The sequence below is a fragment of the Nematostella vectensis genome, chromosome 14, assembly GCF_932526225.1.
Source record: "Nematostella vectensis chromosome 14, jaNemVect1.1, whole genome shotgun sequence".
Taxonomy (NCBI): Eukaryota; Metazoa; Cnidaria; class Anthozoa; order Actiniaria; family Edwardsiidae; genus Nematostella; species Nematostella vectensis.
The window spans coordinates 11,015,276-11,032,868 of NC_064047.1; the positions used below are offsets into that span (position 1 = coordinate 11,015,276).

Consider the following 17,593-nt stretch of genomic DNA (forward strand, 5'->3'; position numbering starts at 1 on the left):
TTTCAACAAAGATGGCTTTATAACTTTTAAATGTAAACTCGACTTACTTGACTTAACAAAAAATCCATTAATTTAAAAGTAAGCATAAAGGAGCTTTTCAACGAAAAGTGGGCTATAAATGCCATACAAAAGGATTTTCGATTTTGTATAAAATGCTGAATTGCTTGAATAAACTTTGGATAATTAGATTAATGCATAATTGATTAAACTAGGCTCAAAGTTTCTTTTAAGTCTTTTGAAAAATTTTATACTACTGTACCAGCTATATTTTTGGGTTCTCTAACCACATGTAACAAGAGGCTATGACTCTCTCTGACCACTTGTGACAAAACGACTATGACCCGCATGGCTGGGGGAGGTACCGGTTTTTTAGTTGTTCGCTGTTATAAAATCTTTACAAGATCTGGTATCTACAAGTATTTTCTAACAGGTTTCTCTTCAAGTTCTTAAGAGTCTAAAGTGAGTTTTGTGTGTTGGGGCTCCGGTACGCACCCATATTTATATGCTACTAAGACGGCATGTCCTTTAGGATAACTGACACTGACATCCCAAAGGGCTTTTAGCACTCTTTATAAGGGTTTAACCAATGGGTGTATGAGGGACGACTTTCCTATGTGGGTGTGCCAGTCGGTTACCCTTGGGCTACCGTGACTTACGTAATGTTTACATGTTGCTACTGACTACGGATGTCACACACTAACTTGTTACACTGCTAGTGCGCATGGCAAGATACACACGTGACTATTATGACTGACAGCATTACAATAATTTTTGCACTGAAACTCTTTAAATGTACTAAAACTTTATTTCATTTAGGTCTGAAGCTTACTTAGGGTAAACCTTGTGTGAACTCAGATTTAACTTTGCTTATGTAGTTAACGGATACAGGACTAAAACAAATGCTCACAGCTCTGTTCTCCAGTACCACTTGAAAAGGGACGCGGTACGCCCATAAGTACCCCGAGCAAAAGGTCAATCTACTAAAAATACGAACTGCTTGTCTAAGCAATTTCCATGCGAGCGTTTTAGATTCCCCTGTCAAACGCGATAGGTTAGCTAAACAAAATGCTTTTAGTCTTTCCGTGGACTTCAATATGCTGACAGCCGATCAGTATATAATTTCTAGATGCTAAATATGTCTTCACTACAGGTGTGACTTATTTCTGCGTGACACTACTATAATATATACTACTATATTATATACTACTGTATAATATACTACTATATTTATACTACTATAATATGTACTACTATATTATATACTACTGTATTATATACTACTATATTATATACTACTATATTATATATTACTATATTATATACTACTACATTATATACTACTATATTATATACTACTGTATTTTATACTACTATATTATATACTACTATATTATATACTACTGTATTATATACTACTGTATTATATACTACTATATTATATACTACTATATTATATACTACTATATTATATACTACTATATTATATACTACTATATTATATACTACTATATTATATACCACTATATTATATACTACTATATTATACACCACTATATTATATACTACTATATTATATACTACTGTATTATATACTACTGTATTATATACTACTGTATTATATACTACTATATTATATACTACTATATTATATACTACTATATTATATACTACTATATTTTATACTACTATATTATATACTACTATATTATATACTACTATATTATACACTACTGTATTATATACTACTGTATTAAATACTACTATATTATATACTACTATATTATATACTACTATATTATATACTACTATATTATATACTACTATATTATATACTACTATATTATACACTACTGTATTATATACTACTGTATTTTATACTACTATATTATATACTACTATATTATATACTACTATATTATATACTACTATATTATATACTACTATATTATATACTACTATATTATATACTACGATATTATATACTACTATATTATATACTACTGTATTATATACTACTGTATTATATACTACTGTATTATATACTACTGTATTATATACTACTGTATTATATACTACTGTATTATATACTATTGTATTATATACTACTCTATTATATACTACTCTATTATATACTACTCTATTATATACTACTCTATTATATACTACTCTATTATATACTACTCTATTATATACTACTCTATTATATACTACTATATTATATACTACTATATTATATACTACTATATTATATACTACTATATTATATACTACTATATTATATACTACTGTATTATATACTACTGTATTATATACTACTGTATTATATACTACTATATTATATACTACTGTATTATATACTACTGTATTATATACTACTATATTATATACTACTATATTATATACTACTATATTATATACTACTATATTATATACTACTATATTATATACTACTATATTATATACTACTATATTATATACTACTATATTTTATGCTACTATATTATATACTACTATATTATATACTACTATATTATATACTACTATATTTTATACTACTATATTATATACTACTATATTATATTCTACTAAAGTATGATTGGGTTTGGCTCAGAGACCATGAGGGCAAGAGAAATAATTGTTTTTCAAATCACACTTGTAGGACTATTTGTATACGTTTCTTGGTCGTTTCTTGCCGTTTTTGGCTTTTTAAAATCCGGCTCTTCTGTCCTTTTTTTGGAGGGGTGGGGGATTATTTTAAAGACTCTCGTCTTTTTTATGTTCTAAGGGAACTGCTTCAGACTCTCGGCGTGTTTATGTTTTTAGGGGATTGCTTTAGACTCTAGGCTTGTTTATGTTTTATGTGATTGTTTTGGACTCTCAGCTTTGTTTATGTTTTTAGGGGATTGCTTTAGACTCTCGGATTTTTTATGTTTTTAGGGGATTGCTTTACTTGTGGCTTGCTTGGGCCTTCTGTTTAGCAGCATTGTCTCCTGTTTGGGTAAGTCCTACCTATCTAAAAAAAAGTATTTTATCATCCCCACCCCCAAAAAAGTCTTTTAAGACTTCAAGCTCGTACATAAATACACAATGTGTATATAGCCTCATGTATCACCCCTGGCTAAAGGATAGCAGTTGGTAGAATTCGAAACCGTACAGATTGGACGATCCGCCAAAAGATTGAACTCAGTGGGAAAAACTGGTAAGCCTGAAACAGTTGATGATATCTCATTAATACTCACTTTTTAAAAAAGAAACTTATAAATAGCCGTAGCAGGGGGTGGGGCACTGGGGGCACGTGCCCCCCCCCCCCCCCAATATTTTGAAAAATTATAAGGAAATGACAACTAGCATGGGCGTGGCCCATTGTTCTTAATGTTTCTGTATTGTGCCCCCCCCCCCCCTCGATCTTTCGGGGCCTGCTACGGCTATGCAACAAGTTGCATGCTACTATAGTTAGGCTTTCTGTATAGGCGCTGCGGAGAGGTTGAGGCTGATAAGCCCCAAAGTTTTCCTTGTGAATGATATCTGACATCTAAGTATGTGTTTCCGGGTTCTTTTTTCTGATTATTTTTTTTCTCTGAAATTTTGCTTTGCGTTTTTCGATTGTATTGACCTTCACCTCGATGTGTAGATTGCATGAATGACCTTGGTTTGGCGTCGGGCCGTCTCCGTGACTACCAGTTCAGTGCTTCTTCGTACGAAAATGGAGAAGGTGAACCTTGGTATGGAAGGCTTGGCGGCTCCACCAAGAAGAACTGGTGCGCTTCCACCAAGGACACAGGCCAATATCTACAGGTACACATTACCATATATGCCAATTTAGACAAACTCGCCATTGTGTGGTATGCATTGTAGGGTTTTTGTTCATGCTCTGGTGACCATTACGTGGCTTTCCGATACCAGGATTCAGCCATTACGTTACCCACGAACAACTGCAGGCTGCAAGACATGGCTTCTCGAGTGCGACCTTATACCGCCCAACATTTAGCCTGCATGTTGTCGTTGACTTTAGAGACAAATATCCTCCCTAAATTTATACATGTTCTGTATCATCCTAACATGACTTTCAGATAGAGCTTGGCCCCAATGAACATAAAATCACGGCCGTGGCGACACAGGGAGCCAATAATCACGACTCTTGGGTACTGACGTACACATTATCCTCCAGTTATGATGGACGGAGTTGGGCTGATTACAAAGAGGGGGGAAGTGTAAAGGTACATACCGTATAGCCTACATACTGTATAGCCTAGATACTAAACAGATTACATACCGTATAGACTACGTATTGTATAGCCTACATACCGTATAGGTACATACCACATAGCCTATATAACGCATGACTACATAGCGTATAGACTACATACCGTATAGATTACATATCGTATAGCCTACAAACCGTGTCGACTACATACCGGAAACCCTACTTACCGTATAGCCTAAATACCGTATAGACTACATACCGTATAGCCTACATACCCTACAGCCTACATACTGTAGTGCCTACATGCCGTATAGCCTGCTTAACGTATAGTCTAAGTATATCCTATGTACAGTATGGAAAGCATGGTCTTAATATGATGTGAGTATTTTTCAAAGGTTTTCAGCGGGAACACCGATAGGAAATCAATAGTCAAGCACGAGCTCGACCCAGCTTTCCACGCGGTCTATGTGCGTTTCCAGCCCAAAACATGGAGCGGGGACCTGTGTATGAGGGCTGAGCTATATGGGTGCTATGGTAAGTTGACTTTTGTTGGGTTTCCTGTTGTGTTTAATGAGTTTATGTAGGCCTGTGTGCAAACTCGTTCACAGGGCCCTTTCCCTTTCCTGTCGTTTGGTCGACGGGAGATGGCCCTGGGATCGACCGGTCACGTGACTCCTTTTACACCCAGGATCTTTGGGTGTAATAAATAAGCATAAATTATCCAATGTATATCTTCAAAACAAGATGGCGGCAGAGTCGGAAGTACCGGCCGTTTTCACTCGATTTAGGATAGCTAAGAATTGCTAAGATTTTTCATCTTTGAATTTAAAGTTAAACAAGACAGTGCCTGAAATTTGAAAGATTTTGAAGCAAAATATGTTTTAGGTTTCGTTTAGGGGGGTTTGACACCCTGTCCATGAGCACTTGCGCGTGATTTTCTGAGTAGCAGCAGCAGCAAAAAACGCGTGAAATTCGCGGGGAAAAATCCGTCAAAATGTATCGAAGAAAATGTATAATTATCCTTATTAAATGTGTAAAACAAGTAAAATGAAACCTAAGGAATTAAAGTTGGAGTCACAAGCTAGCTCATGTGTGTAATAATGGTGAGAAGATTTGTGTTGTGAGTTTTGAGATGCAAACTAAGATTCCGAAACATTGCCCTGCCGTCTTGTTTATTTCCTTAGCCAAAGATTTCGTATTCTAAGGATTTTCTTCCCTAATCTTTAGCTAGTTCGATTAATCAGGCCTTTAGTAAACTATTAATTGGGGTCTACCTCCAAACTACCTCACTCCTAAGGGGCGAATTTTGGCCTTGAAGATAGACTACCTGAATCAACTGGTCTCTGAAAATTGATCACGTCATCTTGCTGTCCTTCTTGTTTTACTGGGGTTGCACGGACCGGTTTTCTTAGCTTTTGAATAACTAAAATAACATATCAAGCACAGATTTGATGAGGATTTGCCAGAAGAATACAACTTAGCCTTGAGTTCGAGGAATAATTTGCCAACTTTGGCTCGAAAATGAGGTTATTGTAGGTGTATTATATTTTTCAAACTGTCTGCGCGCCCTTCACGGGCAATCGAAAATGACGCCATTCCCGGCGCGCGCGCACGCTATTTTTTAAAAGTTCGTTATTTTGTAGTCATTTCTAGCAGTAGAAAACAAATTTCTCGTGACCATCAGTGCAATACTTACCAAGAAACATGAAAACACAGTATAAAAGGTATCGTAATTAAATCGTTAAATCGTCCGGGATTGAGTAATTAAGGCCCGTGGGAGAAGGCCGTGGATTTGGAAGGCAAAGAAAACATCTGTTTTCAAATATAAATCTTGAATTTTCATTGTTGAGGCATTCGGCGATAATCAAGCTAGTTTCTTCCTCGGAATGCCTCGGAGCTATTCCATCTTGCTCTTACCGCCTTCATTACTAAGATCATCTGCACGCCATCACGACGCGCGGCGGTTGATAATATGCTTTGACAAAGTGCATCATGGGGAGGGTGTCAAAACCCCCTAGGTTTCGCATCCAAAATGCCACAGACTGGGGGCCCACAGCTGATCCAAAATGGCGTATGAAGTGGAGTTTACAGACGAAAAGCTGCCAGAGAGTGCTTCTTTTGCAGAGTTTTGGCACTAGAGTCAAATTCCCCTTTGTCGGCATCATTTTGGCGATCATCTATGACCCGCCAGTCTGTGGCATTTTAGACGCGCGCGCAACATCATGAAAATGATCTATTGGAGTCAGTTCAAAGGTATAACACGCTGTACCCATACTTAATCATATTATATGTTTCATTCTGTTAGCCTTGCAGGGCGCCCTCGGACTTGAAAACGGCACGATACCAAATTCGAACATGCACAGCAGATCCATTAGCTCTAACCCTGCCTATGGCCGCCTCAACAATAATAATGCCTTCAGGTAAAAAAGTATAGCTAGTATAATTTTGGAATCTAATCAACCCTCCTTCTAGCCGGAATGCTGAATTAGGAGAGCAAAGATACAACGTGGACGGTTTGAAGGCATACAAGGCGCCTAAGGAAGCAGCCATATAGTCCAGTCAATCTATGATATTTTTTTTGGCCCAGGTGGAACTAATTGCAATAGAATTTCTCTCAGCGGATTTTGAACAAGCGATACAACCTAGTTAACATACTAAAAGTCCCCAAAAACCCCTATGGTGGAACATCTTGAAATATGTGATTTTTCCATTTCGGAGCAAAACCACAGGGTACCCGCGTTGTTAAAACGGAAAAATAAAATAAAATACACGTCTCAATCAGTACATTGAAAAGGCCATTGGTCAAAGTTGATTAAAGACAATGTTTGGATATCGAAACAAAGCAAATTGCCCCTGTTTTTTTTTTCAATATTCCCTGAAAAAATTGAAAATACAAGTCTGAATCAGTAAATTTCAAAGGTCATTGGCCAAAAATGATTAAAGACACAATTTTAGAATCGAAATAAAGCAACTTTTCCATGTTTTATTTCTATTTCAAATATTTTCTCCTCTCAGTCGTAGACCAAGGGTAGTAGATCGAGTTTTAGAAGGCGCTCTTTATAGCTCAAGTCTCCGATCTTGGATCTTAGAATTCAACGGGTGGCTCGTCTTTTAACTCTTTCTAATAGTACATTTTAAGTCTTACGCTGCCGGGGGACCAGACTTCAGTGGCGAAACAGCTGCGACTTGACAAGGGACAGGTATAGAGTACGCCTGACCCTGTACCTGTAATTAGGACACATGTCCTCTTGAGCAGACCAAGCATTCTGTTGGCCTTGGACACCACAAATAGAATGTGGGTGTATGTGAGATTGCTCGATATTGTGCCCCCGAGATCTTTTTCAGTGTTAGACTTGTCAGGTCATCCTGAAGAGCTTCACCGAGATTCTTCGGTATAGCTTTGTGTCGTCTGAGTATATAGCGATGCGCCTTGTCTTGGCGTCTGCTAGATCGTTGATGTAGGTCCTAAATAGAAGGGGGCCTATAAGGCTTCCTTGAGGGACCCCGGAAGTCACTGGGAGGTGACGAGAGGCCTTCTATAACAACCCTAGCTACTGAGTTGCTGTCACATGTAAGTTTGTTTTCTATACAAATTTCAGTAACTGACGCGAGGATGCAGAAATACATTTGTGGAGACAATATTCAAAATAAAAATGAAACATGGACAAGTTGCTTTATTTCGATACTTGAATTTGTGTCTTTAGTAATTTTTGTCCAATGACCTTTTAAATTTTCTGATTCAGGCTTGATTGAATTTTCAAATTTGTTTAGTGTTTTCGACGCCGGTACCCTGTGGTTTTTGGATTACCGAAATATTGGAAAAAGATATCAAACAGGAGCAATTTTTTTTTGTTTCGATATCCAAACTGGGTATTTAATCAGCTTTGACCAATGGTCTTTCAAATGTACTGATTTAGACGTGTATTTTACTATTTTTCCGTTTTACCGACGCGGGTACCCTGTGGTTTTGCTCCGAAATGGAAAAATCACAAATTTCAGGATGTTCCACCATAGGGATTTTTGGGGACTTTTAGTATGTTAACTAGGTTGTATCACTTGTTCAAAATCCGTTGATAGAAATTCTATTGCAATTAGTTCCACCTAAAACCACAGATTGACTGGACTAATATACTACTTATGTCTGACCCTCCATGTAAAAACGTATACTATGGTTTTGAGATTTCGTGCGCACGCTGTCCACACACCGTGCTCACGGAAAATAAGGTGTGCGCTTTTCCTTCAAATCCCGTTCCCTTGAACACAAATAATGGTCGAAAAATTAAGTCTGGGTAAAAATTCTTATTTAAAAACAGCGTTCTTGTCTTCTTATGTTTTTTTTTCGATTTCCAATGATCGCTATAGCAGGCTCCAAAGGCATGCGAAGATAATTGAAATGGCGTGTGCTAATAGTACTCCAGATGTGCGCACGGAATTTAATTCCGTGAGCACGGAAAGAAATTCCGTGAGCACGGGAAGAAATTCCGTGAGCACGGAAAGAAATTCGCGGATATCATTTTGGGCCTTCGCCGGAAAACCATAGTGTACGTTTTCCTATGAGGAAATGGGTCACATATTTGACCAAGGAACACAGCTTAAATAAAAATTGATGGGTTTTTTTTGTGTGGAGGAAGGAAAACCGGAAAAACCGGAGAAAAACCCTTGGAGCTATGGCCGGAAATCGAACCGGGAAACCTGTGGTGCAAGGCACAGGCATTGCACGGAGACACTCTGACATGTGCGCCACCTGACATGACGGAAAAACATGGAAATGCGCAATTCGAGATAACGAAGACACGATAAAAGGGACGAATTTCCGTTAGGGATTCCCTAACATCCCTTTCATGATCATCTACTTTGGCTTTTTTTCTTGATCGTTTTCTATGGCTATAACTGCTGGTTTTATTTTCTATATCTCCTGAATGTTTCTATTGACTATCTACTTTTTTGTTTTCTATTGACTATTTCTCTTGATGCTTTCTATTGAAAACAACCCCTGATTTTTTTTGGCTACATCTCCTGGACATTTCTATTGACAATGTCTCTTGATATTTTGTAATGGTTAGTTCTGCTGATGTTCTCTATTGGCTCTTTCTCTGCTATCTATTGGCTATGTTTTTAGACCATCGCCCACTCATCTGGAGACATTCCAAGTTGACCTTGGCCCTGGAGTTCAAACCGTCACTGCTGTAGCTACACAAGGGAGTCCAACAACAGACGAGTGGACCAAGTCATTTACCTTGAGTTACACCCGTGACGGAACCGAATGGTACACGTATAAGGAAAATGGCAAAGTCAAAGTAAGTTCTAATGATGATGGTAATGGTTGTATATGATGCTGTTAATTAAAGATAAATATATCATCCGTGTAATTGTCAGTTGTAAAATATATTTTCATGATACATCTATGGTGCTACGTTTACTCTCATTTGTTTATAAGAGGGCCGCACTTCGCCGTACACAGCTTCGCTCTTTAAGACTGCGAATAAATCATCGACTCCATAACTTTCCGAACGGCTCTCATTCGGTCATTAAAAGCTATGTCTTTTTCTCTAGACATTTGAGGGGAACAGGGACCGAAACACTGTGATCACCAATGTTCTTCGTCATAACATCACTGTGAGGTACCTTCGCTTTGACCTCCAAACGTTCTACCAGCGCCCATCCTTAAGAGCAGAAATCTACGGTGGCAGAAGTAAGCCAAGGCATTTTCCGACCCTTTTCCTTTTTTAGTCCGGTTCTATGATGAGATCTAACTTAACTATATGGTATAACTAGAAAGATTACAGACAAGCTGTAGAAAAACTAGATGGTCTGCGTAGACGTGGTGTAGAATAACTTTAAATAAACACAAGGTTAAAAGTATGGTGAATCTCTAATTGATATGTTTTTGTATTTATTATACCTCTCAAATATGCTCATAGACCGCTGCCATTGTAGCCAAATATTCAATTAGAGTCATGCATATACGTAAGTATTTATTTTTCCCCTCAGCTTGCGACACTGCATTTGGAATGGAGAGCAAACAAATTCCTGATTCCAGCCTCAACGCATCACGTGATGCGGGACCTGGGTACGAACCAGCGAAAGCTCGGCTAAACGGTGCCGGGGCCTGGTGCGGAGTCTCGTCAACAGACGGGTTGTACGTTGACCTTGGCGAAGTACGAAAGGTGTCAAAGGTCGGAATCCAAGGTCATCCAACAGAAGAGAAGTGGACTACTAAGATAAAGCTGCATTATAGCGTTGATGGACTGAGATGGTACATGTACGAGCCCACGAGAGACGATTACCAGGTAAGACACTAATGATAGCGAGAGCGATAATTGCTGTGGCATAGATGATGGGTGGGTGGTGATAGTGATGTGGGTTGTGGTATTAGATGATAATGAGTAAGGCAGTTGGCATTCGATGATAATGATGATAATTGTAATGATTGCGATAGCTTGTGATGGTGTTGTAAATGATGATGATGATGATGATGATGATAATGATGATATAAAATTGTTTTTATTGTGATGGTGACGGAGATGATGTGTGTGTGGTGGTAGGGATGATGAAGATAAAATTGATGGTATTAGATAAAAATGATGATAGTGATGGTATTGGTGGTGGTGGCCATGGTGGTGGTCATGGTCATGGTAATATTGGTGGAAACTGTGATGGTATTGGTAACGATGGTGGTAATGGTTGTGGTGGTAGTGGTAGTGGTGATGGAGATGATAGTGATGGTATAAGATAAAATGATGATGGTGATGGTGATGGTGATCGTAATGGTAATGATAATAATGGTGGTGATAGTGGTGATCGAGATGATAGTGATGGTATTAGATGAAAACGATGATGGTGGATGGATGGTAGTGGTTGAAATGGTGGTGGTAATGGTGATGGTGGTGGTGGTAGTGGTGGTTATGGAGGTGGTAGTGGTGATGCTAGTAATGATGATGATAACGGTGGCGGTGGTGGTGGTGGTACTAGTGTTATGGATGATGAAAGTAGTAATGATGTCAGATATCACGGTTACCATGGTTATCAGTATTTTAGGGTGTCATATGTGTAGAGATGAATATTACCTTCGCACTTTCCAATTTCCATCAACCATTTTCTTCAGCACAAAACAAATACAGACAGGACCACAGTGGTTTATCTGTCGCTTTTAAAAGCAAGGCGAGCCCGATATGTCATGTTTCAGCCTCTGACGTGGCAAGGTGAACCTTGCATGCGAGTGGAGCTATACGGGTGTGATTGTAAGTATCGCAAAATTTGAATATAGGATATTCAGGGGCGGATCCGGGATCACTAAAGGGCACCACCCGGAAAGGGTTTACCTAATCTTTCTTCCATCCAATCTTTCCTCTTGATACGCCTGTATCTGAAATTAATATTTTAAGATTTTAAGGAAATATATTTTTATTGATGGATTGCGCGGCAGGTACGGGATCTTATGGACTCGAGAACATTTTCATTGCTTTAAAGTGCTAGTAGCACTTAACTTAATACTTATTCGAAATTCCACCACAATCGGCATATAGGTACTAGACATCCTCATCTTCAGCACTGTACCATTCATTTTTATTAATATATTGCTTTGGGACGGACCATTAGAAAAGTGAGTGGGGGGGGGGGGGGGGGGAAGGGTGTAAGGAACAAAAAAATTCATACACGATGAAAAGCCTGGAAAAAACTGCATGCAGCCCAAACCAGCCCAAACCCAAACCAAATGCATGACTGAAACCTTCCCACCTCCCCCTCTCTCTCCTTTCAGTTTTCTAATGGTGTGTCCCTTATTTTTTACCAGATTGCAACGACGACATGGGACTAGAGCGCTACGAGCTGCCAGACAAATCCCTCTCCGCATCCTCCATATATTACGCCGGTCACGAACCTTGGCTGGGCCGCCTATGGGATCAAAGGGGCGAGGGGGCCTGGTGCGCATTGGAGAACGACGGCAACCAATATCTCCAACTAGACTTTGGCCACCCTGTGCACGTCCGAGGCGTGGCTACCCAGGGCAAATACCGAAAGTCGTGGTGGGCGATTAAAGAGTACGCGTGGGTGAAGACGTACAAGCTGAGTTACGCCGAGTATTTCGATGACTGGAGCTACAGCGGGTATATTGGCAGGTGGATGTTTTACACCGAGGATGGTAGTACTCACAAGGTATGTAAGAATTCACACACACACACATATGAAGAAAACGTTGTCGGTTTGAGGGACTGGTACGGAGGACTCTTAGTTTCTTTTCAGATACTTTCTCTTTTGACCAAATATGGTCACAGTCACTGTTTTTCTCTTCTGATTACAAGTCATAATGTTTATGAAGCACCTGCGGTACGGTAACCTAAAAAATTACAAGAATCAAGCAGTTTTTCCAAATAAGGAATATACTAGTTTCCTTATATGGAAGTGACCGCGTTTGGAAAAAAACGACAATTTTTTACTGAATTTTCTTGATATGAAAGGCCAGTACCTAGGGGGGAGAGAGGGTTGGGGGGAAATGCGCAGTCATAGTTATCACGGAAAAGGAGTAGTGTAGTATTTTAATCTACTTTAAACACGAGTCAGTGTTAATTCGGAGTGTCAAAGCATTTTTTTTAAACATGAGACATGAGCGCATTATGCTTAAAATACTGTAACTTGAGCAAAATGTGCTTAAACCTCTTGACCCCGACCAGGAAATAAGCGCGTTTTGCTTAAAACCTAGACAAGGTAGAAAACTGTGCTTGTTTGCTGATGTTTTAAGCAATTCGTGCTTTACATCGTATGATCATTTTTCGCGTTTAGGATAGCGGGAATCAAATATGAAACAAACCCATGCCTGGCTGTATAACTTTCTAATGAGTTTCATCATTGCTACCATACAATAATAGGCATTTTTATTTATAATCATGTCGCTCCTTTCAACTGCGCTGAAATCTCAATTTTCACATAGAAAAAAATATTATACGAAAGTCTGCCTTCATTTGCTAACGTGCCTAAAGTACCTAAAGTACATATAGTTTTGCTGTCGTGAAAATTGTCCTCATTTTTTGATGATTACTTCTACCTAACGTACAGAAAATAAGCTAGTACAGAAAATAAGCTAGTAAAGAAAATAAGCTAGTACAGAAAATAAGCTAGTACAGAAAATAAGCTAGTACAGAAAATAAGCTAGTACAGAAAATAAGCTAGTACAGAAAATAAGCTAGTACAGAAAATAAGCTAGTACAGAAAATAAGCTAGTACAGAAAATAAGCTAGTACAGAAAATAAGCTAGTTCAGAAAATAAGCTAGTACAGAAAATAAGCTAGTACAGAAAATAAGCTAGTACAGAAAATACGCTAGTACAGAAAATAAGCTAGTACAGAAAATAAGCTAGTACAGAAAATAAGCTAGTACAGAAAATAGGCTAGTACAGAAAATAGGCTAGTACAGAAAATAAGCTAGTACATAAAATACGCTAGTACAGAAAATACGCTAGTACAGAAAATAAGCTAGTACAGAAAATAAGCTATTTCAGAAAATAAGCTAGTACAGAAAATAAGCTAGTACAGAAAATAAGCTAGTTCAGAAAATAAGCTAGTACAGAAAATACGCTAGTACAGAAAATAAGCTAGTACAGAAAATAAGCTAGTACAGAAAATAAGCTAGTACAAAAAATAAGCTAGTACAGAAAATAACTTAGTACAGAAAAAAAGCTAGTACAAAAAATAAGCTAGAAGAAAATAACTTAGTACAGAAAATAAGCTAGTGCAGAAAATAAGCTAGTACAGAAAATAAGCTAGTACAGAAAATAAGCTAGTACAGAAAATAAGCTAGTGCAAAAAAATAAGCTATTACAGAAAATAAGCTAGTACAAAAAATAAGCTAGTTCAGAAAATAGGCTAGTACAAAAAATAAGCTAGAAGAAAATAACTTAGTACAGAAAATAAGCTAGTACAGAAAATAAGCTAGTACAGAAAATAAGCTAGTACAGAAAATAAGCTAGTACAGAAAATAAGCTAGTACAGAAAATAAGCTAGAAGAAAAAAACTTAGTACAGAAAATAAGCTAGTTCAGAAAATAAGCTAGTTCAGAAAATAAGCTAGTACAGAAAATAAGCTAGTTCAGAAAATAAGCTAGTACAGAAAATAAGCTAGTACAGAAAATAAGCTAGTACAGAAAATAACTTAGTACAGAAAATAAGCTAGTACAAAAAAATAAGCTAGTACAGAAAATAAGCTAGTACAGAAAATAAGCTAGTACAAAAAATAAGCTAGTACAGAAAATAAGCTAGTACAAAAAATAAGCTAGAAGAAAATAACTTAGTACAGAAAACAAGCTAGTTTAGAAAATAAGCTAGTACAGAAAATAAGCTTGTACAGAAAATAAGCTAGTACAGAAAATAAGCTAGTACAGAAAATAAGCTAGTACAGAAAATAAGCTAGTACAGAAAATAAGCTAGTACAGAAAAAAAGCTAGTAGAGAAAATAAGCTAGTTCAGAAAATAAGCTAGTACAGAAAATAAGCTAGTTCAGAAAATAAGCTAGTGCAGAAAATAAGCTAGTACAGAAAATAAGCTAGTACAGAAAATAAGCTAGTACAGAAAATAAGCTAGTACAGAAAATAAGCTAGTTCAGAAAATAAGCTAGTACAGAAAATAAGCTAGTACAGAAAATAAGCTAGTACAGAAAATAAGCTAGTACAGAAAATAAGCTAGTACAGAAAATAAGCTAGTACAGAAAATAAGCTAGTACAGAAAATAAGCTAGTTCAGAAAATAAGCTAGTACAGAAAATAAGCTAGTACAGAAAATAAGCTAGTACAGAAAAATAAGCTAGAAGAAAATAAATTAGTACAGAAAATAAGCTAGTTCAGAAAATAAGCTAGTACAGACAATAAGCTATTACAGAAAATAAGCTAGTACAGAAAATAACTTAGTACAGAAAATAAGCTAGTACAAAAAATAAGCTAGTGCAGAAAATAAGCTAGTACAGAAAATACGCTAGTACAGAAAATAAGCTAGTACAGAAAATAAGCTAGTACAGAAAATAAGCTAGTACAAAAAATAAGCTAGTACAGAAAATAATTTAGTACAGAAAATAAGCTAGTACAAAAAATAAGCTAGAAGAAAATAACTTAGTACAGAAAATAAGCTAGTTCGGAAAATAAGCTAGTGCAGAAAATAAGCTAGTACAGAAAATAAGCTAGTACAGAAAATAAGCTAGTGCAAAAAAATAAGCTATTACAGAAAATAAGCTAGTACAAAAAATAAGCTAGTTCAGAAAATAGGCTAGTACAAAAAATAAGCTAGAAGAAAATAACTTAGTACAGAAAATAAGCTAGTACAGAAAATAAGCTAGTACAGAAAATAAGCTAGTACAGAAAATAAGCTAGTACAGAAAATAAGCTAGTACAGAAAATAAGCTAGTGCAGAAAATAAGCTAGTACAGAAAATAAGCTAGAAGAAAATAACTTAGTACAGAAAATAAGCTAGTTCAGAAAATAAGCTAGTTCAGAAAATAAGCTAGTACAGAAAATAAGCTAGTTCAGAAAATAAGCTAGTACAGAAAATAAGCTAGTACAGAAAATAAGCTAGTACAGAAAATAACTTAGTACAGAAAATAAGCTAGTACAAAAAAATAAGCTAGTACAGAAAATAAGCTAGTACAGAAAATAAGCTAGAAGAAAAAAACTTAGTACAGAAAATAAGCTAGTTCAGAAAATAAGCTAGTTCAGAAAATAAGCTAGTACAGAAAATAAGCTAGTTCAGAAAATAAGCTAGTACAGAAAATAAGCTAGTACAGAAAATAAGCTGGTACAGAAAATAACTTAGTACAGAAAATAAGCTAGTACAAAAAAATAAGCTAGTACAGAAAATAAGCTAGTACAGAAAATAAGCTAGTACAAAAAATAAGCTAGTACAGAAAATAAGCTAGTACAAAAAATAAGCTAGAAGAAAATAACTTAGTACAGAAAACAAGCTAGTTTAGAAAATAAGCTAGTACAGAAAATAAGCTTGTACAGAAAATAAGCTAGTACAGAAAATAAGCTAGTACAGAAAATAAGCTAGTACAGAAAATAAGCTAGTACAGAAAATAAGCTAGTACAGAAAAAAAGCTAGTACAGAAAATAAGCTAGTTCAGAAAATAAGCTAGTACAGAAAATAAGCTAGTTCAGAAAATAAGCTAGTGCAGAAAATAAGCTAGTACAGAAAATAAGCTAGTACAGAAAATAAGCTAGTACAGAAAATAAGCTAGTACAGAAAATAAGCTAGTTCAGAAAATAAGCTAGTACAGAAAATAAGCTAGTACAGAAAATAAGCTAGTACAGAAAATAAGCTAGTACAGAAAATAAGCTAGTACAGAAAATAAGCTAGTACAGAAAATAAGCTAGTACAGAAAATAAGCTAGTTCAGAAAATAAGCTAGTACAGAAAATAAGCTAGTACAGAAAATAAGCTAGTACAGAAAAATAAGCTAGAAGAAAATAAATTAGTACAGAAAATAAGCTAGTTCAGAAAATAAGCTAGTACAGACAATAAGCTATTACAGAAAATAAGCTAGTACAGAAAATAACTTAGTACAGAAAATAAGCTAGTACAAAAAATAAGCTAGTGCAGAAAATAAGCTAGTACAGAAAATACGCTAGTACAGAAAATAAGCTAGTACAGAAAATAAGCTAGTACAGAAAATAAGCTAGTACAAAAAATAAGCTAGTACAGAAAATAATTTAGTACAGAAAATAAGCTAGTACAGAAAATAAGCTAGTACAGAAAAATAAGCTAGAAGAAAATAAATTAGTACAGAAAATAAGCTAGTTCAGAAAATAGGCTAGTACAAAAAATAAGCTAGAAGAAAATAACTTAGTACAGAAAATAAGCTAGTACAGAAAATAAGCTAGTACAGAAAATAAGCTAGTACAGAAAATAAGCTAGTACAGAAAATAAGCTAGTACAGAAAAGAAGCTAGTACAGAAAATAAGCTAGTGCAGAAAATAAGCTAGTACAGAAAATAAGCTAGAAGAAAATAACTTAGTACAGAAAGTAAGCTAGAACAAAAAATAAGCTATTACAGAAAATAAGCTAGTGCAAAAAAATAAGCTATTACAGAAAATAAGCTAGTACAAAAAAAAAAGCTAGTGCAGAAAATAAGCTAGTACAGAAAATAAGCTAGTACAGAAAATAAGCTATTACAGAAAATAAGCTAAAGCAGAAAATAAGCTATTACAGAAAATTAGTTAGTACAGAAAATAAGCTAGTACAGAAAATAGGCTATTAGTACAAAAAAAAAGCTAGCGCAGTAAATAAGCTAGTACAGAAAATAAGCTAGTGCAGTAAATAAGCTAGCACAAAAAATAAGTTAGTTCAGAAAATAAGCTAGTACAGAAAATAAGCTAGTACAGAAAATAAGCTAGTACAGAAAATAAGCTAGTGCAGA

General features: G+C 36.1%; 1 protein-coding gene across 2 annotated transcripts in view; it reads left to right on the forward strand.

The window, feature by feature from the left end:
- LOC5504709 overlaps positions 1-17,593 on the forward strand; it is a 63,510-nt gene that overhangs the window by 228 nt on the left and 45,689 nt on the right. For both annotated transcript variants that reach the window (XM_048721934.1, XM_048721935.1), the window contains exons 2-11: positions 2,938-2,998; positions 3,632-3,795; positions 4,071-4,217; positions 4,600-4,738; positions 6,510-6,624; positions 9,324-9,501; positions 9,758-9,896; positions 10,196-10,494; positions 11,310-11,445; positions 11,997-12,358. In XM_048721934.1, coding sequence (XP_048577891.1) covers positions 2,938-2,998; positions 3,632-3,795; positions 4,071-4,217; positions 4,600-4,738; positions 6,510-6,624; positions 9,324-9,501; positions 9,758-9,896; positions 10,196-10,494; positions 11,310-11,445; positions 11,997-12,358 — 1,740 coding nt within the window. The remainder of the gene's footprint in view (positions 1-2,937; positions 2,999-3,631; positions 3,796-4,070; positions 4,218-4,599; positions 4,739-6,509; positions 6,625-9,323; positions 9,502-9,757; positions 9,897-10,195; positions 10,495-11,309; positions 11,446-11,996; positions 12,359-17,593) is intronic.